We start from the raw sequence: 27366 nt of genomic DNA, 5'->3' as shown, positions 1-27366 counted from the left end.
GCATGAATGGGCAAAAATTCCCACAGAAACACTCCACAATTTTGTGCAAAGCCTTCCCAGAAGAGTGGAAGCTGTTATAGCTGCAAAGCTGTATGTGTATTTAGAATGAGTAAAGTCCCTGTTGGTGTAATGGTCAGGTGGCCCAATACTTTTGTCTACATAGTGTATCCGCACTACAGTGAAAGTCTGACCCCTGTTGCTGTGAAAAGGTAATGTCCTTCCTTTACAAGATCACAAAGATAAATGTGTGCTCAGTGTCCTTTTCTGCCATTTGAAATAAGAGAGACATCTATACAAATTATTGTGTTTATTTTGCTTCATATATTGATCTATTTTTTTTCTTTCAGTTGAAACAGCATGACTTGAAATGTCAATGACAATGGCTATAATGTGGTACAAGACAAAAAGGAAATCAAATATACAATATCAGACCATGAAAATACACATTCTTGTAAACTCTTGGAGAAATAAAGGCTTACTAAAAGACAACTAAACTAAACTGGAGCATGGCAGATAGAAAAAATAGAAAAGGTAGTCTACATGCGAGGGGAAGAAAACAAGGCGCCTGTGCTCCAGTTGAAACCCCCACTTCCAATTATCACACACAAAAACACCCACAACAAAAGCCTGGATTCATCTGAGGGGAATAAATCATTAATCAATAAATCAATATACTGTAGAATCCCTCTCCTAGAAGTTTGGGGTGAGACTGTGAGGGTGATAGTATGGAGGATAGTGTGAGTAGTGTAAGGTATGGCCGTGAAGGAAAGTGCTGATTAGGTTCCCATTTGGATGGAATGAAGGTTTCACCTGATAACCCATTACTCAAACACCCAGGCTCAGTTACCATGATGTTACACGTGTCTTCAGTTCATAGATGTTTGTGAAAACATTCTGTAAATGAGCCATTTTTATGTTAAGCCAGACAGAGTGAGTTCAGGATGGGGTTACCAGACAAATGAAAAATCAGTGTCCACCATTACTCACATTCATAGAGCTGGAGTAAAGTACTGCATCAGAGTATATCAATCAAAGAATGACAAATGTGAATAAAGTTTTGTGAATTGGAAGCAAAAAATTTCACACTTAATTAAACAATTGTGCACTGCAAATAAAAGCACATTTGTACATTTCTATGCATAAATTCACATTGTTGTCTCTCTAAAGGTTTTTAGAAACAACACTTGTGAAAACGCAGGAGTATGACTTTAAGTTTAAGAGAATTTTCCCCCCAGCTTCCAACGAATAATAGTGCAAAAGCAATCAGAGTGTCATCCTGGGTTTGTATGTATTAAATATCAATAGAGATTCACAAATGAACATTCCGGTTGGCTCTCCAGCTTTTTGCCCAGACAGAGAATTACATCCAGCTTAAGAAATTAATGAATGTACATTATCCGTCTCAATTTATTTAAAATCCAATGTTTTGTCATAGACCCCAGTGAGGACTTTGACAAAATCCTGTGACCAATTTTAAATAAATGTGCTGCAACTGTGTGGGAATGCATAACTTTCAGAGGTCTGTCTGATGTGCATTGGACAAAACTCAATTTGAACATAGAAATGTACAAACGTGTTTAGTTTTCTATACAGGAAGTGTATTCACATTTGTCGTTGAGTTAAATTTGGTTAATTACTGCACCAGTTCTACTCCATACAATTCTCTTTGCTCTTTTACAAGGAACAAACCTATGTGTAAATATTTAATAAACATGAACATGGGAACAGTTGTGATTGGTATGTCCACGCTTAAGAGAGAACTGAGAGACAAGACTGTGCCACACTGTTTGCACACATAAAGGCAATATAATGAACATGTGAAGCAACATCTTCTGTGAATATAAAAAATAAGAGCATCTTTTCATTCCCATGTCCTGAATTAAAAATCTGCATCTGAAGTTCAGAGTATACATTCTTTTTGCGTCATGCACCACCAGTGAGCATCCATGCAATGTGTGTATGTTACAGTGTGGGCAGGCCATTCAAAAACACATGACTGAGGTCCATTTCTAGAGGTCTAAAGTGCATCAGGTGCCACTCATTTCTCACTTCGTCATTCACTGGGAGCAAATGATGGCAGCAGAGGCTTGTCTCTCAGCTCTGTCACATGTCATCAGTAAACATTTCAAGACGAGTTTTGCAGTCGGATGGGTGGATGAAAGTGTTGGATGGATAGATGGAGGGGGAGAGGGACTGGGTGCACCACATCCTGTCAGGATCCACTCCTCCCATCATCTGTACACATAGTGAGGCACTCTGAAAGGTCATGGCTGTCTTTGGAAGTGCCTCTGTGAGGCTTCTCTGAGGAGCTTCTCTATATGGCATTTGAAGACAGCAGGTTGAATCAAACAGCAGTTACTATCCCCCATTTCATTCTCTACACACTGTGTACTTCTGCTCTGGACTTTCAAAGAGTCTTTATTGAAGCTGGGGGAATGCGCCTCTATCAGCCTGCCACTTAATCTCCCTTCATGTCCTTAAGAAGTGAATATAAGGTTTCCAGGGCCGCCACTGTGGTTTCATTTTTTTTCTTTTGGTGCAGAATTACCACAAAACCAATAAGAAACCAAAAGCAAAGTACGGTAGTCACTTGAAATGGTAACTTGATAGCCTCTTTGGAATTCACCAGAAAAAGAAACAGCTTTTGTGAGAAATTTGGCAATTTGTTGATAAAATTACTCCAACTGAGCCTTAAAGTAAAATGCAAAAAACACATTTCTGTAATTCAACTAGCACCTTTTTCATTTAGAAACACAGTCCATAAAATGTACATGTTTGCCTGTCTTTATCTGACTGTGTGTCATCATGTTGCCCAGCACCTCACAGAAGCACTTATTGCTACAACAAATCGAGACTATGTGTGAAGTGAGTATAATAACGCAGAGGCTTCATCTCTACGCCAATCCCACCTTTGAAAACACACCTTATCTAAAATCTTTGTCGTGTCTCCCAATTCTAAACAAATTCCCTCCTCCACATTGTCACAAACAATGATTTAACAACACATCTGTGATCATACTGAAATACATTAAAAAGCGAGTACATATTCCAAACACACAAAAAGAATTCATAAGTAAAACAAAACAAAAAAAAATGGCCCAACATGGCAAGTTGAGTGTGTTTTCCTGCACTAACTACTAAATGAAACAGTAATATAGGACCAGCGCTGTCTCCGGCATCGTGCAGTGCAGTCTATCTTACCCAGCAGAGCAGTTTTTAATCACACTGCATGATGCAACACACAAGACGCGTTTTCTGCGTTGTTTTCTTCACTAACTTAAAAAGCCGTCATACTACTTGTTTAAATCCCAACTGCTACCAATACTGCTGTGTGTGGATTCGGGTTAATGCCCTCATGCACAAGAGGAAGCAGAGATGCCACGACCAAGGGCGCCACTTGCTTGTGCTGTCAGAGGGAGATGACCGTTTACTGGGTGAACGCCACCTCAGACAAACATGGACCGATCAGAAAGTAAAGGTCATCTTGGTTACTGCCGTGCCTGTTCGCAGCACCACAGTCAGTTTCTGAGAGGTGACTTTAAACACTGTCACTGAGAATTTTTGAAACCTTTATCTTCTGCAAAATCTCCTCACTGTGGCTTTCCACTTGCTGGCATCTTCTTCTTCTTCTTCTTCTATGTTTATTTAAGTAGAACTTGCCACTCAGTGACATCAGGGAGAAATAAAAATGACAAGAGTGAAGAAAAGAAGAATGTAATGGAAATATTTAAAAAGTCCACAACTTCTTTTTTCTCCCATTAGTCTGTTTACTCCTCAGTTCAGGGATGGAGTCAGTGTGTGAGTGTGTGTGTCATGATTCTCACAGTGTATAGTATGAGAGTGGGTGAAACTTGAGGGTGGTGTGCAGTCATATCTGACCACAAATGATTGGCAGTGAAATGGTATGAGCGAAAGTGTTTGAGGGGAATGAGAGAGGTTTGTGGGTTGTCTGAATGCAGATGAACTGAGAGAGGTGCTGTGGCATCGGGGAGGATAAGACTTGTTTCTTCTCTCTGTCCTCTACCGTCTGTAGTGTAGCCCGTCCTATCCAGTTTTTAAACGATCATCAGTCTCTCCCTCCTTCATCCTGGTCTAGATGAAGGCCTCGGACTTGCTGCCATTGTTGATCTGCACATAGATCTTGGGATCCTCGTCACGCTCGTCCCTGAGGCGCTGGAGGTGCCGGCTGTGGCACAGCAGGTACAAAGGCAGGCAGAATCCAAGCATGCTCAGCACCAACAGGCCCACATTTACCTGAAGATACCATAAGGGTCAGACATGAAGCTAAAATCACTTTTGAAATTGTTCAAATGTCTTTCCCACATTACTTGCACATTTACTCATTTATGCCAATGTCCATATATTTCTGTCATCTTACCCAGAGAGGGTCTCCCTCCAGGGGTCCCACCATGGCCATAAAGAGAGGCTGTTGGAGCAGGGCAAACAGAGCGCTGATCAGGGACTGCATGCCTGTCAGGCTGCCAAACTGAGAGGACGGGTACCTGCATGGGACAAACAACATGTCTGAGCTGGTAAATTCAAACAGGTTTCCTGAAGTTGATAAAGTGAAGCCAATCTAATTAAAACTACACCCACACACAAGTGATCATACATTATATGGCTCAAAGTATGGAGACACATTATTCATGCACCTTTTTTACCTGCTGTAGGTGTTTACATGTGTGTATTTATGTGTGTATGTAGAAGTACATGGTTTTATGAATAGCCATTCTTATGTTGTTTGTGTAAATGGTGTTATATACATTATTATATTTTATATTTTTGTTCTATACAACAGCCTGTAACCTTGACTCCCCAAAACGCAGGAGGAAGAGCCCTTTACAAGGACAAATATATGATGGATGTCATGCGCACAGAGTAATATTGTACTTTACGCATTACACTGTAAAATACTTTGTAATGTCTGGTTTTGATGCACTTTATTATCATATTATCATTATATAGCCCCTGTGCACAAAGCAGGGCTCACAAAGCGGCTTAACTCCATCCAACCCCTTTGAGATGAACCGTAACACCGACTGTGAGCCTGACTCTAATATCAAGCATCAGGCATCCACATAGTTTTGGCCATGTAGTATATGCAGTAAAAGGTATATTCTGCGGTATATTGGTGAATACTTACACAGCAGCATAAAGGCCTCCAACAGCAGAGTGGATGAACCCTCTGACAATAGTGTGCAGGATAAAGGACAGAATCTGAAGGGGATCAGAGAAGTGTTAGTTCCCTGCAGATCACACAGCAAGTCCGTCCTCACTCAGAGAGGCTTTCATCTTTGACAAATTAGGTTCAGTCAGTAAATAACATGCAATGACTTGTTTGTCCAGTAGGTGTCACTGAAGTACTGAGAATTATCAGGAGCTGCATTGCCATGTGAGTCTCCTCTGTTCGAACATCATATACGTCCCTGAGCCTCTCTCTGCAGAGACTTGAGACTTCAGCAGCACATGATGAGAAATGTGCCCTGCAAAAAAGCTTCAAACACACAAAATACTTCTCTATCCCTTGTATGAATGTGTACCTGAAGGGGCAGGCTGGGGATGATGCAGGTGATTCCAAAGCCAACAAGGAGTAGGTTGGTGAAGATAAAGGCTCTGGTGGCGTTGATGATCTTCTGAATCTGTCTGTCAGGGCGACGGGGCTGACCAGGCTCCCTAATCGAATAGAATGGAATAGAATAAAATCAGAGTCGGGATTTTCTTTCCCCTTTTTCCATTTTCTGCTTTTTTTCTATTCTTTTCTCCTGTGCATGTTTATGTGTGCGTCCTCACCTCTTGACACTCTTGTCGTTCTCATCCTCGCAGTCTTTGAGTCTCCAGTCCATGACGTAGCCAATCACAGGAGAGGTGACCAGACACAAAAGTTGGAGCACGCCAAAGATGGATGTGTAGACACTCACTGAGAGACAACAGCGCAGGCATGGAGTTACTGAGATGTTTTTCTGCTATATTCTGAGCAGTTTTGATTATGAAATAAACAACATGAGGGGGGTGGTGAACAAAAACAAGCTAACACTAAGTGGACAGACAGGTGAAGAGAGTAGCAGGCAAGTGTGGTTGGTTAGATCTTAGTAAGTTCAGCCTGAGGTTTCTTACCCACTTGCATCTTCTCCACTGAAACAGCAGTATGAAGCCAGCATGACAGGAAAAAATAAAGAGCAAGAGAGACAAACGGAAAAGGAAAGACAGCACAGTGTTAACAACAAGCGACAACGCGGTTTAGCTGAGCAGAAAGCAGCTGACTGAGGACTGTTAGGTGTGAGAGTGCAGAAAATAGATACAAATACTCTTGAGGTGACACCCACTGCAACACACTCTGATGTCTTCGTACAAATTCACAGGAGATCTGTCTTTTCATGTACTGTTTCATCCACCATTTGCTGACATAACACACACCTGTACTGAGGTCTCCCTCTGTCAGGGACTCCAGGATGGTGTTCATGGCTCCCATGTAGAAGATAAGGCGAAGCTGGGTCACACACATGGTGATGAGGCTCAGCAAGAAGATGGGACTGAAGATACTCTTCATGAAGGACTGAGCTACAGAGGAAATGAAAGAGGAGGTCATTACAGTCAGCGTTAGATCACATTAGTTTGCTACTACCACATCAACCATGTGTGAATATTTGAGTCTAGACCACAGAGGTAGTCCACACCAACAAGCTGACACAGACACAAATAAAGCCAGCCTGCTATTGAGGCTAAAAACAAAAACACTTTCGTCATTGGAGCAAAATGAGACTGTGCTCCCAGTTTTGTCTGCAGATTTTTGTACAACCCACGTGATCTCTGATAAGCCTCCACAGCCTTCAGACAAACTTTTCATACAGTTACAAGCCCAAACATGCCTGTTTCTACACAAGAATACTGCATATTTTCACTTTCTAATCTTTTTTTCACATGATGGAAAACTACACCAGTGTGCTTCCTACCGAGGGCAAGTCCCCTCTTAAGATGGAGGGAAGAGATTGTCATCTAAATTTTCCCACTGGTCCCTGGCTGCCACGGTAACACGTCTTATCCTGCATGAGAAGCTGAGTGTGCTGAGGGGACTCAAAGCAAGGTGGGTTCTAGGAAAAGTTGATCATTAATCAAAGTAGTGAATATGGAATGGAAATTGGACACAACTGTCCATATGGTGGAGCACTGGACAAACCAATTAATTGTCAGTGCACAGATGGAGCAGATGGGTTTATTACCCAGAACAACAGGTATCCAGCCGAAGCTTAATTAAAGGAATTGTTTGTTACCAGTTCGTGTTTCCAAAGTATGTTCCAGTGTTTTATAGGGACTCTTTACACACTTTGCATTTTTTACATGAACTCCTGCACCTAGTCAAAATAGAATACACATTAACCTGTACGCTACAGTTTTAACATGGTGATGTTTAACAGGCAATGCCACCCATCTTAGCCTGTCAGCATGCTAACCTTTGCTAATTAGAACAAAAGATGAAAGCTCAGTAGATTAATTATTACAATTAGTTTTGAACTGGGGGGATGACTGTCACAACCAAATTTCATGGCAACTCATCCAGTAGCTGTAGAGACGTTTATCTGCCCTGATTAACGCACTAGTAGCCATAATGTCATGGAAAGCAGCCCCCCAAAAATTGAAGCCTTCAATTAAAAAAAACGGAAGCATTGACTCAAAATGTAGTTTACAAACCAAACTAGTATACTGTAGCCATGATGAGTGTTTCAATAGAGCTACATGATTTTTGTTTGTTACTGAAAAGAACAATAGGTGTTCAAATTCAAATCAGGCCTTTCAGATCTCTGGAGGAAATAAAACAACAATATTCTGCAGCCTTCCCATCAGATTAGAGAGGAATGAGAGGGGAAACAGGTTTGTGTGTGAGTGTGTAGCATGGGCCCCTTCAAAGCTCGTGAAAGATGAAAAATGTCCAGCTGTTATGAATCTGACCATGGCCATCTTGACTGCGCTCACAACACTCACACACACACAGCAACGGACACACATTTAAGCCGACTGATGCTTAGCCTTCAAACTGCAACGGTGCTTCTCTGGGGCTCCCCGCCAGTATGCCACACACCTGCTGAGCGGCTTTTCTAAGAATGGGATCCGAACCAATTCCACGGTCCATTTGGTAACAAAGAGAATGAGAGAGGAGTGACCAGTTCCCTCCAACTGGGAGTCCCTGACCCCGGTGTAGGAGAACCGAGAGGGCCTGAGGAAGACTGGAGGTGTAGGGGTAACAGAGGTTAGCTTAGCGTGGATGTAGGGGAGAGGTAAAGGGGCATTTATGGGATACCATAGGAATGAAAGGGGTGCTTGTGCCTAATTGTTGTGTACAGATGTAGGTCAGGCCCACAGGGTTTATGTTTTTCAGAGAGGTGATGTTCTTGTTACTGAAAGTTATCAGTTTTTATCACATTTCTCTACCAGAGTTCTACTTTTGGAGGTTATTATTGGATTGTATTGGTTTTCCATCAGCGTTTGTGACTAGCTCCAGAGCTGGATCTAAATTCAGTATTATCATGTTTATCAACTTTCATTTGAATCAGGCTGAGATGACAAGATCTTGGCATGTTATTGTTTTTCAAAATTCCAAAGTCAAAATGAGAAGTATTTAATGACTTACATATTGCCAAGCTTTACTTGCTACACTAATAATCTTACACACATATATATAAGAGAAAAGAAACAGCTTTATGACTTAGTTCTCAACTAAGACCTTTATAAATTGCTCGTATCACTTTTCCTCCCCAGGACTGTGGGATGCCCTGTTGTTTGGAGAGTCTTTGTCTGTCATTGAGCAATCTGGCACACAGACCAGCTCTCCTGCCCGCTTTATTCAACCAGCAAGCTGGCTCTTGAGACGCTTGGGTGAATATTCATAAGTGAGCCATCAGAGAACAACAAATAGTGGGACTGCCTTCTGGTCAAGACTGGATCATTTGAGCCAACTGGGTACTTATGTTGACTTGTCTGTGATTTTAAAAAGCAGGTCTGTTTCACCATTTGGGTTTCCTCTCTCTCACAGAGACACAGACGGCAGTGAGATTCTCTCAGCTGCATGTTGGGGATTCCAGTTTTGATGATCAGATGGCAACAAACACTACTGAAAAAACACTGTGAATGGGCTCGTATGCGCTCTGCATATTCCTGACATTACAGAACAGAGTTGGATCTGCTTTGTTTCAGACTTACTCTCCTCCCTGTTGTTGCACTTCACTTCCAGGTCCACGGTGGACAGGCAGAGCTTGTTGGCCTCCTGCGTGGCGAGGTCTTTGGGGGGCTGGTGGTGCTGCTTTATGGAGTTCCCAACACTAAGACGGCGCCCCACCGTGGTCACCTGTCGATAAAACTGCTTTCCTGTAATCTTGTGGTCAAAGCCCAGCCAGCTGAACTTGATCTTCACTCTGAAGCAACAGTGAAAAGAGAGGAGAAGGTGAAAGGTTATAGCAAGCACAAAATACAGAGCAAGAAAATGGAGGAGGAAAAACAAGGAAAACAGAAAAAAAACGCATCAGAAAAGAAGAAGAGGAAAAAGGAAGAGGGTGGGAAGCCAAGGATACAGGTAATTGAGAGCAAAGCTGAATGATCATCTGGTTTTATGGTCTTTCCTGTCTTTAGGACTCACTTAGCCCCCCCTGCATTACACAGGGATTTACTGTGCATGAGTGTGTGAGCATGCATGTCTATGCAGTCCTGTGTATATGCAGTAACGCAGTGATCTCTGTGGAGAATGCAGGCTGTCTGGGCTCAGTCAGAATCCTTCTACAGCAGGTATAGCCTGACGTTTGCTCAAAGCACTAGAATGGCTGCTGAACAATGGCAGCTGGAGGCTACAGAATTTTTTATGTGCCTTTAAGTGTGTGCAACAGCGACTGTCTTACGTGAAGTCCATGTCCTCGGGGCCGGGGAAGGGCTCCAGAGGCCAGTTGACAAAACAGTTGAGGAAGACAAGGCAGGCACAGCCAGCCCAAACCATCAAGATGGTGATGAAGGTGGCACCCAGATCATAGATCACCTAGACAACACCCAGACAGACAAATCATAATAGAGAATCAATATTCCATTCTGTGCTAGCGGTGGTATTCATTCCAAGTTAATGTGGAGCATCACTTTTCAGGTGGAACCCTTATGTGATGGATGATGATAACTTTGTGAATATTTTGGGTTAAATCAAGAATTTGATGATGTAACTGACACAAATAAAATGTTACCTTGATGCCTGGGAAAGTGACAGCAGAGGAGGCATAGGATCCAATCATCAGAGCGATGAAGGTCGACCTCAGGTCACCAAACATGTTGGGGAGCTATGGAGAGAGCAGAAAGAGCAGATTAGGTTTCTGATGTTCAAAGATTCCTTGAAAACTGCAGACAATCTTGATTTTGACCTCATTGTGAATAACATCTATATGAAACACTATTAACCTGACACTTAAATGAGAAAAGTCAATTATCCACTTGCTAACACAATATGCAAAGCACAGACTGGTGGAACAAGAAGGTTTTTCTCCTTCACCCCAGTGTTGTTCATTGACCTTTGATACGCTTGGTAAGAACTCAGAACACTTTGTACTGTCTTCAGCAGAGTGTTTCTTGTACTGTGTTTGTTCCAGCATTTGAAGTGGAGCAAAGACAGAAAAGTTTGATTCTCAACTTGAGACAGGAGCACATTCTGTTCTTAACTACAGCAACGCAGACCTTAGAGGTTCATCATTTCCATCAATGTGACATTTCATTCATGGAGAATATATTGCAAACACCGAGGAGAGGAAATCAAACTCAGTAGCAGTGAATGAAGTGGAAACCTAGTGACAGAATGGGGGCGGCGAGTTAAAATTAGGGTGTAACATTATTGTGGGTCCACCCGTCCATCCGGCTGCTGTGTCCACCACAGGAGCACAGCTTGTTACGCAGCTGCTTGAACCCTCTCACCCCAGACAAACGTCTCCTTGGATTAATTGGACCAAAAGTGAGCACTACGGTCCTGCCATGACATCCAAAACAACAAAAGCCCCAAATTCCTCTGCTCCTGTTCCTCAGTACCAGCGTTCCACTGAAGAATTCAGTTGTGACACTTTACAGGAGGAGGCTGACTGACAACACTGGGAAGTAAGATGAGTGATCTTTGGCCCAGTTGGTTCAGAAGACAGGAGAGGAGACACGAACAACCAGCCTGACTTGTGTCTAGCTCAGCAGATTTGATAAAGCCATGATGATTCAAGGCTTCGAGAGCAATGCTGGATCAACAGGTTCGGATTTCCTTAATTTTGCTGCCTTACTTCCTGGTCCTCTAGCTTGTGATGATGGATCATTTTTTTTGTCCAGTCTTTTGCAAGAGCTCTATTATTAGTAAAAAAAAAAATGTGTATGCCGACTGTATGAAAATTATTATATTGTACAGACCGTAAAACAAGTTGCAGCAATATTTTCAGTTATTTTCACATATTTTGGACGGGGTGTAACAACATTAATATTTCTGGGGAGGGAATGGGAGTAGGTTCAATACCACTCACTGGTATTGTTAATAATTTCCATACAGTCTCTTGGCCACCAGTTCAAATGGACAATTTCCCATTTAGAGTATATTCCAGGTATTACGTGCAGATAGAAAGGCAGCTGCAGTGTGAAAGAGACGGTCTCTAACCTCTCTGTCATTCACCTGCTTGGTGTCTCTCCCACCCATACACCCAGGCTTATTTATTCACCACAGGAACAAGTTTATTTGGAATCAGTACTGTTGCCACTGGCGATAATTTCTGTGAGCACCCGGGTAAGTGGCAGGGAGAAAACAACAAAATCATGTGAGCAAACAGTGCTGTGCCAGAACGAACACCTCAAACCATCTATGCGTGCAGTAGCACATCCAAACTATAGTAAAAACCACATCTAGTCCTTGTGATGCTAAGCCTGATGAAGTGATTATGTCGCACAGGGGTGTCCCTGGGTTTCTAGGTCTGAGTCACAGTCAGCTGCTGAGACCACTATTTCCCGAAAACATGTCACAAATCAGTTTGTCTGCTAATTGTAAAAGAAGAAGTAGGGATTTGTGTGTTCAGCAGCATTAGGGTACAGAGTTAAAGTGAGTGTGTTCATGGGAGGAGTGGCAGTCGATGAGGAGTAGATAACAGTGTTTTTGTAGCAGGAGTCAACAACACATCAGTCAGGCAGACAGATGAGCTTATGACTGTTGAACACTGGGGGACAAAGAGTCAGCCGTTGCTTCAGGCGCTAACAGAAAACAAGCCACTGACTGCACAGTAACTGTACTGAGTCACAACATAACAGACATGAGGAATGTCACTGTCATTAAATATGTTTGAAATATTATAAATACTCATTTTATCCATAGATTTTCCATCATGTTCTAGGTAGGACTCATACTCTCTTACGCTCAAGGCAAAGAGTGATGAGCATGTTCTGTGAAGTTCCTTCGAGCACATTGTTAAAATCAACATGCCAACATGCTCACAAAGACAATGCTAACATCGTGATGTTGAGGAGGTATCCAGTAGATGATGCTAACCATATTAGTTCAGGTCACCAAGCTAATTCATTAGCACTAAAACTCGGGACCATGGGAATGCCAATATTTTTTCATGTCTTTAAGCACAAACCTGTAACCTTAGAGAGCAGTGGTATGTTCTCATATTTTGCTGATCAAATATTTTTTTTCAGCTGTCAAGGTACATGATTAAGCAACTTGTTTTCAGAGGCATTCCCAGTATTTGTTCTGGACATTTCATCTCGTTTCCTCACTTAGCATTTTCTACCTCGTTAAACACAGGCTTTACTAATCTCCTAAGTACTTGTACCGTCTCCTAAAGAATCAGGACGTTTATCAACAGGGTAAGTAGTGAGGGAAAAGACTAACAATGTCCACCATATAGTTTGTTGTTGCCTCCCTGAATAGCTCTTCTGTTAGCACAGTGGTCACAGTGTATTCATGCAGACAGTGGCAGGGTGCACACACAGATGGGCTCAGTGTTTGGTTAGCCACTGAAAGTCTATTAGCTAGCTAGCTTCAGAGCAGTCACCTGTAGATAAGAGATCAGGGTTCGGTTAGAGGCAGGGTTTTTCTTTGGGGGCTGGGAGGTTTGTATTTAATAATTATACATAATTATTATACTAATTTAATACAATACTGTTTGTCATTGGTTTTTTTTTAAAAAATTTAAAAATTGTGAAATTCTGTAAATATTGTGTGTGTGTATCGTGTGTTTTCGACAGTTTCTTTAAAAGAAAGGGTGAAATCCACCTATTTGAATTTTCCCCAGTGCTGGACTAATAAAGGCCTGTCTTATCTCATGACTTTCATCTTTCATCTAGTCTTACTTGAACCAATCTGTTAACTGAAGAAAAAAAATACAAACTGCCAACATCTCTTTAGGCTGCACAGAGGAATCAAACAATGGTCTACTTTAAAAAAAATGTGCCTTCTAGGCTAATCCAGAGACATTTAAAAAGAGTACTTGGGCCACTTCCAATGGAAACACTTTTAAATGTCACAATACAGGTGACAGGTTTTGAAAGGGCTTCACAAACCTAATGCTAACCTAATGCTGCTAATTGGTGGTGGTGGTGGTGAAGGTGAATATGGTAAATGTTATACCTGCTTAACATTATAGCAATGTCATGTGAGCATATTAGAATGCTGACAATAAGCATCTAGCTCAAAGCACCACTGCCTGGCTACAGCCTCACAGGCCAGGAACCATGTCTGTCCCTTGTTAAAACTTCAAAACATGTTTTAGTAAGTAACCATATGGGCTTATTGGAGCCTGATCAGTTGTGATTGGCTCTTGTTTGGGTGAGAGTGATAAATGTAACCAGTGCTTACTGTATACCATGGGACCCACAAACACATTTAAGTACTGTTATTATATTGTATATATACCTTTATCTGTTCACCAGGTACATGGTCTGAATGTAATAATATGTAAATGTATTCAACAGGCTGTAAGAAAAGTCTAGAAACACCCTAAACTTTTTACGTTTTCCTTTTTGTGAATTAATTTGTAGAAATGTTTCCCTACTTACTGCAAACGTCTCTCTTAACACTTTTGCACATATTTTTTTAGTCACTCCGGATAAGAATGTGTGCTGAGTGCTGAAAAATGGACATGGAAAAGGCAGAAACTGAGGTGACAAAGAGGCCTAAAGGGTGTGAGAAAATATGCTGAGCCTGAAGTCAGGTGGGGTGAAAAGAGGAAACTAGACGGCAACGTTTGAGAGGAGAGAAGAGAGAAATGAAAGGAGGAACAGGGTTTGCTGCAGCAAGTGGAAACTTCAACTACCAGACCATTGAGAGCCAGCTCTGACCAGTCCTGTCCTGACGCACAGGGAAGGACTCCATCCATCATAAAGAGCAGCCGACTGGGTCATAAGATTAGCAAACACACCACGCTACATACCTCCATCAACCTGACGTCATCTTTTGCTCCCTCTAATTAGGTGCAATATTTTTTAAGGCTGAGGTTAGTATATTTTGGACTGAAACCAGATGACTTTCACACCAGAAATAAAAAAAACACGTCAGTGTTTCCACTAGAAATTAGTTTTTGTAAGGGTGGAGATGTTTCTGAACGAATGTTAAGACCACTCTGAGTCTGGATTTATAGTCATTCCAGCGGCAGAGAAAAGCCTGAAGCCTTGATAAAGAAACCACCTGGAACAGATATTCACACTGCTACACAGAGCAACATGAGCCTGATAACGGCGACTGCAGTTCTGTCTGGCTGGCTCGCATCTCAAATTACTGAGCAACTCCTGACCTTTGGCATTCATTCATCGTTTTTTCCCCACATCTCACTTCCTTTCATTTCATGTGGTCACATGTAGCAAACAGAGCACATACTGTATTTCCTCTATCTCACCCTGCCATCTCTAGCATGGGCCACATAATCCACAGTGTTCCCAGATGTACAGTGACGCAGAAAAGAGAAGAGGGGAAACACATATCACAAGGCATGAGACAGAAAGTAGATCAGGGCAGCAAGCAGGACTTCAGACATGGACACCAAACCCAGGAAACAGAGGGGGCTGCAACACGTGCCACAAACAAGATGAAGAACAAGAGGAGGAGCTTCGTGTCTGCCTGCGGGTGTGGTCTGGATGTACAGCATGTAAATGTGGGGGGTGGGGGGGTCTGTTTGGGAACATTACATGGGAAACTGGAGATTCTGTGTAACATGAAGCTGTTTACAAGCACAGAGCAGGAAGAATGAGGGGCCACAGAATGAAATCAACCCGCCTCCTCCTCTCCTCCTTCTCCTGAGCTTCACTCCCTCTTTTTCATCTCCGGGAGTGCTGAGTGTGCATCCACAGGAGAGAATGAGGAAGCCAGGCAACGGTAAAGAGAAGAAATAACAGAGGAAGAGGGGAAGGAGCCAAACAGTCCACTTTGTGCTCATTACAGGTAGCAAAAAAGGAACGGAGATAAAGAAAGCACAGCGGTGGAATAAAAGGATGAAATTAATCTCCGATTCGAGTCTCAAATGACGCACACAAACTGGCAGATCTGGGAGGGTCACCCTGACCTGAGGAGTTTTATTGACCCATGATGCCTGAGATGCTGTGTCAGAGCTTTGTATCCCATGAGAAATGAATAAATAAATGTTACGGGTCTTTGAAGATAGAAAATTTCCTCTGCAACAAGTCTTCACTTCGTTCAGGAAATCGTACGAATGGGGAAGAGCCTGAACAAAGCATCCACACAAAAATCGAATTCAGACTTCATCAAGCTGAATTAGTTAATGTTTGAGCTTCAGCATCAACATATATAAAAACATTTTACAACTGACAAATATTTTTCTAGATTTTTGTAAATTAAATTTAAGACTTTGTTATACCGGTTGAAGCATTTTAAGCCTTTTGAACACCTGTAGGTACCTTGAAAAACACAGCACAGACTCACAAACATGCACCAAGGCAGTAGTATAAACATAACATTTGTTGAGGCCTGCAGTGAGTTGTAGCTCAGCCTAATGTGGGTTGGAGGTTCACCAGAGCTAAAACAACACACACACACAGTGCTGACATACACTAACATATAGTACTCTCATGTGTACACCACACAGTTTTGACATTCGTTCACAGGTGTGGCCTTGTTAAGGGAGAGCCGCTGAAACTGGAGAAGACAAAAACAACCAAGCTGAGACTAAAGACTGGGGAGCTGGAGGGGGGGTTACAGTCGGATGAAACCAGCTGAGCAACTTCTGAGTGTGTGTGTGTGTCAGTCAGGGTCCCACTGGGCAGTCTGAATAGGAAACAGCGTATGGGTGGGGACACACTTGCAAACGCAAACACACACACACTCAGTTCCCTTGTTGCCACTTCCTGTTTGTCTCCTCAGCGACAGTCTGTCTCTACTCTTGGTGTTTTGTGATAAAGAAGCCGTTTTCAGGCTGGAAGCGTGCAAGTGACACTCCTGACACAACAAATATCTACTGTGTATTAACAAAGTGAATATCTATTAAACAGTGTGCCTTTGACGTAATGGTAATGATGCCGTTGGTTGACATTATTTACTGCACATACTACAAAATCCTACAAACATATTCTCACCTTCAATCAATACACACTCCACTGTGCTGTTAGAACAATCACACGTCTGTGTCTGTGCACTGTCAACAACACACACACATTAGTGATCCATGTGTCCTTGTGTGGATGAAATAGTAATGAGGAGCGGTCTTTTTTTGGCTCCCAGCCAGAACAGCAGTGAATAATAGATTACTAATGCAGACTCGCTCTCTTTTAAACACTCGCTTCCAATGTCTCTTTCTCACGTGGCCTCTCCTGTGATGCAGCACTTTCTCTGACTGATGCGATCATCCTGACCACTGGCTTTCCTTACCCAATGCACACCCGCTCCTATTCTGGTGTCCACACATCAATGCGCATCCTCTTCTTCCAGAGGTTTCTTGTCAAGTGCACAGCCATCTGTGTCCATCTTTTCTCTGAAGCATCTATCTCTCCGCTATCTCTCTGTCTATCCCCTCACTGACCCTGTTGTTTTGTTCTCTCTCCATCATCTGATGCTATTACTTCTCAGTGCTCCAATCCACTGTGCTGTCTTTCTTTCTTCTCTTTCCTCTTCTTTATCAACAAAACATTTCTTTCAAAATGTTTTTTTTCTTAATCCCCAGCTAAACCAGGCTAAAAAGAAAACCTCACTATATTTCTGCCTTCATATTTTTAAATGGTAATAATTTACGTTCTGACACATCTTTTCAACATGAAGTGTCAGGTGTCTTACTCCTCAAATGTGACGTCTGACTCCGGTTCTTAAAAATTCTGTTCTAACATTTTTAACAGTGGATGTGACATCCTATCCTGTTCTTGTCTTTTGTGATTTTAAGTGTTCCTACTCACCGTCAGAGAAGTGAAGGTCATGCACATGCCTCCAAACCCATTCATTGCCAAAGCAAAGAAGATCAGGATGGACAGATCTGAAGGAGAAAGAGCAGATTAGTGACACCAACAGATGAGGCTAGTCTGCTGACACAAGGCAACTCCCACACATCCCATCTGATTGATTAAAGTGTCACCGCTGCATCAGTACACTGCAGGTGGCTGTATGCTGTACAATACGGCAAACAGCCATATTACATACAAAAGCAACATGACTGAGGGCAGTACGTGAGGCGGTATGACCTCTGAGCAAACATATGATGCCATTAAAGTGATATGTGTGAGGAGACATGAGTAGGGATACTTACTGTTGGGATCACTGGCACCGTAGGCAATGAGGAGGCAGGAGAAAGCAAAGCAGGCACTGGGAACACAAAGCAATGGGTATGAAAAAGGCTAGAAAAAACAGACTTTTCCTATATTATTATGTGTCAAGTAGAAAATGAATTTAGAGCCTTGCCTGCCCAAAAGTCGCAGCTTCCTTGGACCGTATTTGTCCATGACAATGCCCATGGGCAGGGTGATGGCGGACAGTAGGAAGGAGCCCACAGTGAAGGCCAGGTTCAACATCTCATCCTGGTCCTTGCAGATGGGCCAGCCATTCATCTGCAGGTTCTCCTCAGAGGGATTTGATGTGGACGTGTTGGAGAGGCTCGAGCTGTTTTCTGGATGTTGAGAATAACGAGAGAGTATAGAAAAGACTTCAGTACAGTTGGACTTTAAGATGAGTAAACATTATTTTCCAACTGGTCTTATACTTTGGCTTGTGATCACATACCTGCAAAACTAATGACATTCATATGAGCCTCTGTTGTATTTTGTGTTTAAAGCTAATTAGCAAATGTTAACATGCTAAGACATCACATGTGAAATATTTTACCTGGTAGTCATTAGCATCAATGTTTTTGTGAGCATGTTAGCACAGTCACAGAGACCACAGATACTAGCATAACGGTAGGCTCTCACTCTTATTTACTTAAAAATATTTTCTGTTATAGATTAAAATACACTGCAGTACATATATTCTTCAAACTGCAACGTTTGATTGCTGCTTACTCATTAACTCCTTACTAATAACACTCCAGTAATATAATATATACAATATCATACCATTATTATACACCAATTCTCAGTGAAATTTCGCATAGTTTATTTTTTTCTAAAATAAATCATTTGAAAACTTATTGTTGTTGAGAAGACAGTTTGCATTTCACTCAATTTGTTGCTAACTTAAAAAGTGTCCATATCAAAGATCACAAATCTGTTATGCTGCTCAGACCATCATCAAAAGAGCTCGCTTGTTCAGCCACTGCAGAAGTTTTGGTGTCATCCAAAATAAATGCCCTCTTGGTATTTCAAGGAAGCTCATTTCTAATTTTAATTTTCTTCTACCTTCAACCTTCACTCTCTTAGAGCTGAGCTGATCAAAACACCAGGGGACTCATTAAAGGTCAAGTAAACAAACTGGAGGGAAAACAACACAATACACAGTAAACATGCGCCAGAAATAGTCCCAGCTATATCCCTGCATGGTGGAGGGGAACTCTGTTACAGTTTCACACAGATACACTCTGGTTCGGTCTGCCTCCTGCTGAATCACTGGTAAACACAGTCCACTGAGTTCATGAGGACTCTATTTTTGTCTATCTGCTCTATTAGACTGTTGCCTCAGGTGAAACTCAGATAGACAGGCAGAGAGGGGACAGAGGAGGGATGTGGGAGGAAAAACAACTCCTCACTCACCTCAACTTGTTTTTGATCAGCGAAACAATAGAGACAGGCTCAGCAGTTACCACATGTTTAATGTCTGGAGGAGGGAGGGAGGGTATAAAGGACTTAGTCATCAGAGTGTTTTCTTCATTTCAGCCCTGGGGGCAAGTCGTCAACAGCACCTAAAGTATGGGCTGCATCTAATAAACACAACTGAAAATCTGCTTTCCCACTATGTTCTTAAGGGGGTGTGTGATGTTGATCTCTTAAGGTAAAAGGAGGGGGCTTGGGGGTTAAGGGTGGTCTCTGAGCTAAGGTGGGAATTAGGAGGAACAACAGGAAGCTATTATATCATATTAAATGTATCCTAGTGCAGAGAATTGGCCCATGCACTGTAAGGATATAAGTGGGTGAAAGGTAACATGGCTTAATAAACTTGTGATGACTGCAGTTTGTACATACATTCACTAAAGCATGTGGGGACACTTGAGCTCAGCAGAGTTAAAAAACAAGCAGCTGCAGAAAAGACTACCGTAGTTGGATTGAACATGAGGGTGCAGAGCTATGATGACCTGTGGGTGTTTTATTCAAACACATGCTAATTATAGATTGAATCAGTAGAATATTTGGAGTGGAAGTCACCAAAGTCATTTACATTGATTTTGAGGAAAACATTAAAATCTGTAGTGTATTCCATAGGAATTCAATAGTTGTGGAGATACTCCACTTTATAAATGCTCATGGTCTGGGAACCATTGAATGTCTGTGCAAAATTTCATCCCAACCCATTCAATAGCTGTGCATATACTTCAGTCTGGCACAAAAACGTGAAAACAAATGTTCCAACAAAAATGTGTGCTGCAGTATCAGCCGTCAAAAGCTCTTTGTGGTCAAACCTTTCTGTCAATATGGACATTACGTGTCCTACCGTCTAGCGAGTATTTAAGGTGTACTGAAGCAGTAAGTGCTGACTGCTGGACTAACATCTGTCCTCCAGCAGTCTTGGCTGCTGACTAATCAAACAGTCACAGCAAATCTGAGTCAATAAGGGAAGAGGCCTGACTACACACACAAACACACACAGGAATAACCGGTCAAGGGTTTAAATGCTGACTTGAACTTTTGTGAAAAGTTCTCCCTGATGAATCAGACTGTGTTCTCTGTATACCTGTTATCCTTCAGCAGGTGTCTCTCATTCATGTCAACACCTCTTCTTCTTCATGTTTCACCAAATTCCTTTTTGCATTTTCTGTGTCACTCCCTTGTCTTCAGTAAGCATCTCCTATACACACAGCTGATGTAAAACAGACTCAGCTCACCTTAATGATTACAAGGATGTACCTACAGCTTTCTTTCCTTGGCTCACCTGTGGATAGCACTCAGATACACAGATACAAGTGAACCTGATTACCAGCATACGAAAACAACACAGTGACAGACGACTAAGGATGTTAGTCGTCGTCATTCGAGGATGTTCAGAGGAACAGTGTGGTCAGATCCAACAGTACACAAACCTCATCCATGTAACAGTGGACATATCAACAAACAAGCTCTCAGACAGAGGCTCTGCTCCCGTGATCAGGAGCTGCTTATATAAAGACACAGCCATGATGGGGTCAACTGAGGGTTAGAAGGTTGTATTTAACAACCTCAGGGTGACATCAAATACACAAGTGGATCCACACAGAGCATTAAAAAGAGGAGAAATAAATTAACAAGTTGTGTGTCAAAGCCACTTCAGCTATTCCAATGGCTCGCTGTTTTCTAATGGCAGTGAAGCACATTCTGTTCACACTGAGTATAAACGCTTTATCTTGCGGAAGAGACAAAGTTGCAGGTTGCAGAGTAGACAGGCAAAGACAAAGGGAGGTGAGGGCGGTATATTGGTTAGATGTAGGAATGTACATCTTTGCCTTTCCGCACGTGACTGTGTGTCACGCTTTACACCACCAGAGCAACCACAACCTAACTGTGGGAGAGCAGTCTGTGCTGAGCGGATGAACAACAACACCAACTCGAGGAACAACGTGCCCTTTAAAACAGAGCCACTGTGTAAACTTCAGAGGTGTGCATTCTGATTAAACATACAGACAACTTAAACTGGCTGTGGACAAGATAAATAATTGTGACCTGACATACGCTATAAAGTCTCCATAACACCTTATGTTCTCACCCTCTTTCCTTCCTCCTACGTGTTTATTATTGCTTGGCAAAGTTCAGAAAATCACTGCCAAGGAGCAGTGAAGCAACCCCTTACTACAATTTGCTGTTTTGTTTTTCCTTTTCATTTGTCACCCACCTGAATTTTCCCGACATGTTGACCCATTTCTTTAGTCTTATTTACTGCCATATAGGTGACCAATTAATAATTGACCTGTTGCCCCCCTTTGTAGTGCTGTTCAAACCAAATCCAACCATGCACAGTAGGGAACAAGCGATGCTCATTAACCATCATAAAATACCAACGTACACTCTGAATGACCTGCCTCAGGTCCCATATATATTTTTTAACAGACACATTGTTGAGTCTTCCTCAGCAAACAGTGAGTGGTAATTGAGGGAACAATTTCGCTCAAGTTTCCAGGTTATGATTGTCCAGGGAATCACACCAAGACTGTAACTTGTAATCTGACTAATATGACTGCTGAAGCCTCAGAGGAAGTTTGGCTGAACTTTTTCGCATAGAATAAGGACCATTGCTTTGATTACAGCAACCAGTGACTGTTGGCATGGGGATGTTGGTATTGTTTTAAAAGTGATCTCCTTTTCAGTTAATACTGAAAAGGCTGTGATAAAAGCATGGTAGGTCACAGTGTTTTGCCAGGTTCTGCACAATGTCACAGCTTTGCCATTTAAACCTAATCATGGATACAGACAGCTACTGTGCACGCTAGAAGTAGGACAGTGTGACATATTTGCTCATATTTTGTCCTGTGGTTAGACAAACACACTGACGACACAAAAACAGCGCATGTTGCACCTTCTTGACCTAATTTCAGAGCTCTCAGTCCCTAAAGTAAACACCAACATCGCTGATTTAACGCTACACTTCAGAGAACTGAGACAGGAAGGCTCTAATCCAATCAGATAAACAGGTTGCCTTCACAAACATCAATGGATCATCAGCTTTCATTCACAGCACATTAAACATGCTGTATCCACTGACAGATCAACATACGAGAGTTACCTACAAGCAATTAAAACAGAGGAAGAGTGACAATGCTCTCCGATCGGGCCATGAGACAGATACTGCGAGAGGGCTAAAACCATTAAAAGGCTTCATGTGCACAAATTAACCCAGCAAAGCTTTCATCACTGCTCCTTTGTAGGATATAAAGAGAGAGACAGAGACACAATCAGAGGATCAAAGAGACAGAGTCAGAAAGCAGCCTGTGGAGAATGAAGGAGCACTTCATGGCTGCTTCTCAACTGTTTCCAGCCTGCCTACTGCTGGCATATTGACTTGTTTTCTAATAGGAAATCCAAACTGTTGGATCAATAACAATCTTGTGTGTTTGCTAATATGCGGGTTGCTGCTTCTTGCAAGGGTTGCTGTCCTCAAAACATTTTATTAATAAAAGTTAAAACTATAGATACCATAGAGAGGTTGAGGCTGTTTTAAGGTGGGGCTTGAGCACTTCTTAAGATGTCTCCACAGTGTCAGTCGTTCTGTGTCCTTAAATCTCCATAATTCCATCACACCAGCTCAGCGAGAAGTAGCCCAGGCCGTTGCAATCATGCTGTTGAAAGCTTTCGGCCTTTCAGCAGCTCAGAGATACTCAGGATGTCGTCATGCAAAGTCGTCTCATTAACATCCCATTCAAAGTCTAATCAAATCCATAGCCCAGAGTGATGCTAATTTTGTAAAACACTGGAAGCAAATCGGACTGTTAGCACTTCACTTGAGCTATATGTAGCTTCTTTGCATTGCAAATGTGTTTGTAGCAGTAACAGCAGCAGTAGCAGTAGCAGTAATAGTAGTGGTAATAGTATTAGAGAAGCAAATGATGAACGAGGTTGATGGTTACAGTTTCTAATATGACCGACCAAAACACATCTAACTTAAATCTAGTCTATCGTGAAAAGTCTTCATTTAATAGCAGTGCATTAAATAAGTTCCCCTCATTGATACTACAGGTCATTGGTGGAATATATACTAGTAGTTTGCTTAAAGGGGAACTTCACCAATTTTACTCAAATTCTGTTTACCTGTCTTAGGGAGTTCTACTGCATATGTAAAAAAAAAAAGTAATAATGAAATTTTATTCGGCCCCAGAGAGAGTGTGTTCTCACTTGAGTCAGCATTTTTATGTAAAATCTTAATCTGAAAAGTTATTAGTAACAACAGCAAATAAATACAAGTACAGATAGATGTACTGAGTTACTGTCCACTGCTAAGGGGGTCAGCCTCGCTCATCTAAAACTGCTTGAATTCACTCATCCTTTGTTAAATACGACAGCTCATGTACAGCTGACTCACCCTGTCCGTGGCACAGGTAGGAGTAAAAGCCCTCAGACTTGAGCATGATGAGCAGGGATCCCCAGCCGAGCAGCACAGCAGAGAAAAGCAGGTTTTCAATGACCGCCGTCACCGCCATCCACCAGCGGCGTGAGAAGGCCGTAGCCAGCGTGGGAGCCATCTCAGCTGGATTGGAGGTAGCACTTCACTGGTCTGATTGGAGATGAGGGAGGCTGCTGGTGCCTGGAAGACAACATGGGTGGGGGTAGGATGGTTTGAAGAGAATATGACCATGATATCAAAGAACAACTGGCAGGTTCGATGCTTTTTTAAATGAAATTTATACTTGACTTTGTTTCAGTGAGACCTTAGCTAATGGAGGATATTATATATTTAACAAGACATAAGGGGAGAGATTCAGAGGAGAGAATGCTTCCTTCAAGATCACGTCAAATAAAGTCACATAAGGGAGCCGATGTTCGTGACTCAGCTCATTGTGTAGATGGCAGGCAGTACCGAGTCCAAACAGGTATAACTGAGTGAGTCAGTCTCTTTTCTGTAGTTTTACATTATATTTCATGTTACAGGTGAAGAAATGGTGCTTCATTGCATGCTGGAATACTAAAAATGACAGAAAGAGTGAAACCAGATAACATGTTATGCTGAAGGTGCATTTCTCATTTTGGTATGTGCTACTCGCTGGGAACTGTAATCACTGCAGATAAGGTCACATACTGTAAACAAATGGTCCAACATGTTTCCCGCAAGTATTATATTCTTTACTTAATTGAATGTGCAGAGTTAAATCTTTCCTTTGTTTAGCTTAGGTGTCTTTATCTTTGTTGTATGTCTATTTCTGCCTTGCTGAAAACTGGTTTAATTTGTGTAAGTGTGAACGTACATGGAGAGTAACTGAAACTGAGTCAAATGCACATGAACTTGACCAGCAAAGCTGCTCCTGAACTGCAGGACTGCTTGACTTTACAATAAGGTGTTCTGGGTGACTCTCTGGGCCTGGGCCATACCCATTTCTTTGTTCTTGCCTGATGAGGCAGTTGTCTCGAGGAAGACTCCTATAAACAGAAAACAGCTGAGGTCTTTGAGGTGCAAAACCCCTCCTATAAACATCGAAGCTCCCGCCCCCTGGCAACTGATTGGCTTAAGAGTTTTACAGGTCTTCTCGTATTGGTTGTTTGTGACATAGCTCGTAAAGCACCTACACGTGAGGTTGATGTTGCATTCAAACCCTGTAGGGGGAGAGTAAATGGGACTGTTCATTGCCATAAAATGTCGTTTCTGCTGACATTACATTAAATATTCTGGGTTTGATGCTACAACTCAATTCCCAAATTTAACAATTCCAGTTTTATAATTCATTTAAACGACGTATTAAAATGACAAAGCAGCCTGACTAAATTTGGTGGTAAAAATACACCGACAGGACACGACTACCTGCTGGATCTCCCTTTGTTTCAATGAAATCGTAAATGGGAAAGTTTTGCTTTCTCGGTGAATGTGCGTCGAGTGTGACTAAGCAAATGACTTAGTGTGACTAAGCTAATTTGCTAAAAATAAAAAAAAGAAATAAAATGTGTGAGTCAGAAGACTGTTACGGGAAACTCTGCTGCACGTGAATACAGCGCAAGTTCCAGCCGGTTCGAACCAGTGCGGCGCGAGACTGTCTGTGTCGTTTTGCTGTCAGCGCTCGAGACGCTTGCTGCATTCCCCGACATAATATTAATAACAGTATCTGTTGTACTAAATCAGCGAGTGACTGCATAATTTATTCGCATTTCATGTGGCAAAATAATAAACATACACATACAAAAATGCACAAAACCCAAGTCTACAAAGAATCAATAGAACACATTAACCCTGGTGTAAATGAAATGTTCTATATTATTATTAAATATTATATTAATTCCCAAATAATTGCTCTATTGCAAAAATAATTTACAAAATAATAATCTATTGATAACAAGTGAAAAAAGTTATTTTATTGTGTAATACCGAAACTATGAAACTCATGGATTTTACGGGGGCACATACAAACATGATTTTGAACCCCTAACGGAAATGATTTGTGTGTAACGCAGCTACATGTATTAACTTACTAAAGACAAGCGACGCTGTCATATAGTAATGAGTATGACATTTTCAAAATGTTTTTTTATTTTTTGTCTGACTAACTTGATGTCAATCATCGCCCTCTGCCCCGGGGACCGTGACAAATAAAGATGATTTAAGGCACGCACAGTCCAAACTTCATTTGGATTTTGTGTGTTTCTAGCAGTCAGTCTGCAGATCGTCGCACTGTGAACAATAAGACAAAGTATATTGCGGTGAATGAAGAGCAGAGCTAGAACTGGTCTGAACTGGACTGAAATCATCCGCACAATACACCCCCTCCCCAACACCAGCCCCAATCTGCGTCTCCTACCCCCTCCCCGCACAGAGTCAAGTTAGCCAGAACAAAACATCATTCTTCTGGCAACCACTTTCAAAATAAACATCTAATGACTGGCTGATGTGCCAGGCGTTGTGAGCGCGATACAAACGATACGATACACCGCAGTTATCGCAAATGTTTATTGGTCGGTCGTGTTTTGAAGGCCACTGTAGCCAAACCAAATCATTAGTTGAAATAAACAGAAAACCAAGTGTAAAACAGCATGTGTAATGCTGTGCAATAGGTAATGTGCAAAGAATGTGTAATATTAAAACAACGATATGAACATTTCAGTAAAAAATGTCCACTGTAATCGATGCAGCGCGGTTAGCATTATTATGATGCGCTGACAGCTGCGTGAGAACAAAGACAAAGCTCCAGTAACAAACCCGAATGTAGTTCTGCACTTGAGAACTCATTTTTATGCTTTTATGCTGAAGGAAAATTCTCGTCTTTTTCCCGGAACCGCACGGATCGCTTCACGGTACCTTGACGTGCATCTGTGCGAGAGGCGCTCAGCTGTTCAGTATCAACAACAGTGTGGGGAATAACCATCCTGCTGCTGAAACAAAGACAGTCAACTAGAAGCCAAGTGGACACAAAAAGCGTCCACATACAAGAGCCTCGGCTGATATCCTGCTGCCTCACATCTGTCTCTCGTGAGACAGAGCGGGCTCTCTTTAACAAATGAAATCGTAACTTCCATGCTGTGCTGAATACACTGTCGACCGCCGTCACCGTGGCCGAGCAGATAAAGGGACGCGGAAGAAGTGGCCGCTCCTGATGCTGACAATCATAGAACTTCTAACACTTCTTCTCAGTCTGATCCAATCTAACTGGACCTGTATGTTTTGCACTTAATATACACCATTAACGCAATGATCAGAGGAGGGAAATGTCTCGATTTGATTTAAAAACAAACAAAAACAAAACACTGATAGACTTTTAAGTTGATGGCTGTATTGGCAAGCTGTTGCAGCTTTGCAGTTTTCCTGCCTGCAGCCATCCAACAAAGCAGGAAAAGGCTTTGCACTTTGCCAAAGGATGACAGACTGTGCCGTTATGTGAGAGGGTGATTCCTTCTATGAAATGAGCCAAAATATGAGTCAGCCTCATTTCCCCGTGAAGTGCAGTGTGGAGCATCCTTGGTGCCGACAGCCTACCTGAGTCTGTGGATTCAGGGACAATAGACGCTCCGTCCTCAGTCAAATCTGCCTCTGCAGGACCATATGTCCCTCGAAGACAAACACGCAGAGCGGCGGTGCAAATTCATATATAGGATGTCTCTTTAGTTCATTTGAATCACTGTTTCTCTCCTCATCCGTCATTGCTGCCGCTT

The 27366-nt window shown here is 42.1% G+C and overlaps 1 protein-coding gene across 1 annotated transcript; it reads right to left on the bottom strand.

Annotated features, from left to right (window-relative positions):
* Nucleotides 1–292: 292 nt before the first annotated feature.
* On the bottom strand, nucleotides 293–27366 carry LOC124058851 (large neutral amino acids transporter small subunit 4-like). Its single transcript, XM_046388428.1, has 14 exons — nucleotides 27191–27366; nucleotides 23600–23821; nucleotides 17870–18074; nucleotides 17718–17773; nucleotides 17371–17447; nucleotides 10212–10304; nucleotides 9882–10015; nucleotides 9193–9404; nucleotides 6415–6558; nucleotides 5791–5917; nucleotides 5541–5673; nucleotides 5144–5217; nucleotides 4379–4502; nucleotides 293–4254 (listed from the first exon to the last, which is right to left on the bottom strand). Exons 2-14 carry the CDS (start codon nucleotides 23757–23759, stop codon nucleotides 4093–4095), a joined length of 1701 nt encoding a protein of 566 aa, XP_046244384.1. The 5' UTR covers nucleotides 23760–23821; nucleotides 27191–27366; the 3' UTR covers nucleotides 293–4092.

The sequence above is a fragment of the Scatophagus argus genome, chromosome 5, assembly GCF_020382885.2.
Source record: "Scatophagus argus isolate fScaArg1 chromosome 5, fScaArg1.pri, whole genome shotgun sequence".
Taxonomy (NCBI): Eukaryota; Metazoa; Chordata; class Actinopteri; family Scatophagidae; genus Scatophagus; species Scatophagus argus.
The sequence above is the reverse complement of the archived record's forward strand: the minus strand, read 5'-3'. Positions and strand labels throughout refer to the sequence as shown.

What these genes read in the sequence shown, in the direction of transcription:
- LOC124058851 (XM_046388428.1), bottom strand. Translation starts at nt 23,759, where the DNA reads ATGGCTCCCACGCTGGCTACGGCCTTCTCACGCCGCTGGTGGATGGCG. An exon ending in CCCGAGGACATGGACTTCAC is followed by an intron (nt 9,405 to 9,881) that starts GTAAGACAGTCG and finishes CTGTTGCTTCAG; the next exon opens with AGTGAAGATCAAGTTCAGCT. An exon ending in GTGCAACAACAGGGAGGAGA is followed by an intron (nt 6,559 to 9,192) that starts GTAAGTCTGAAA and finishes TTTCCTCTGTAG; the next exon opens with CTCAGTCCTTCATGAAGAGT.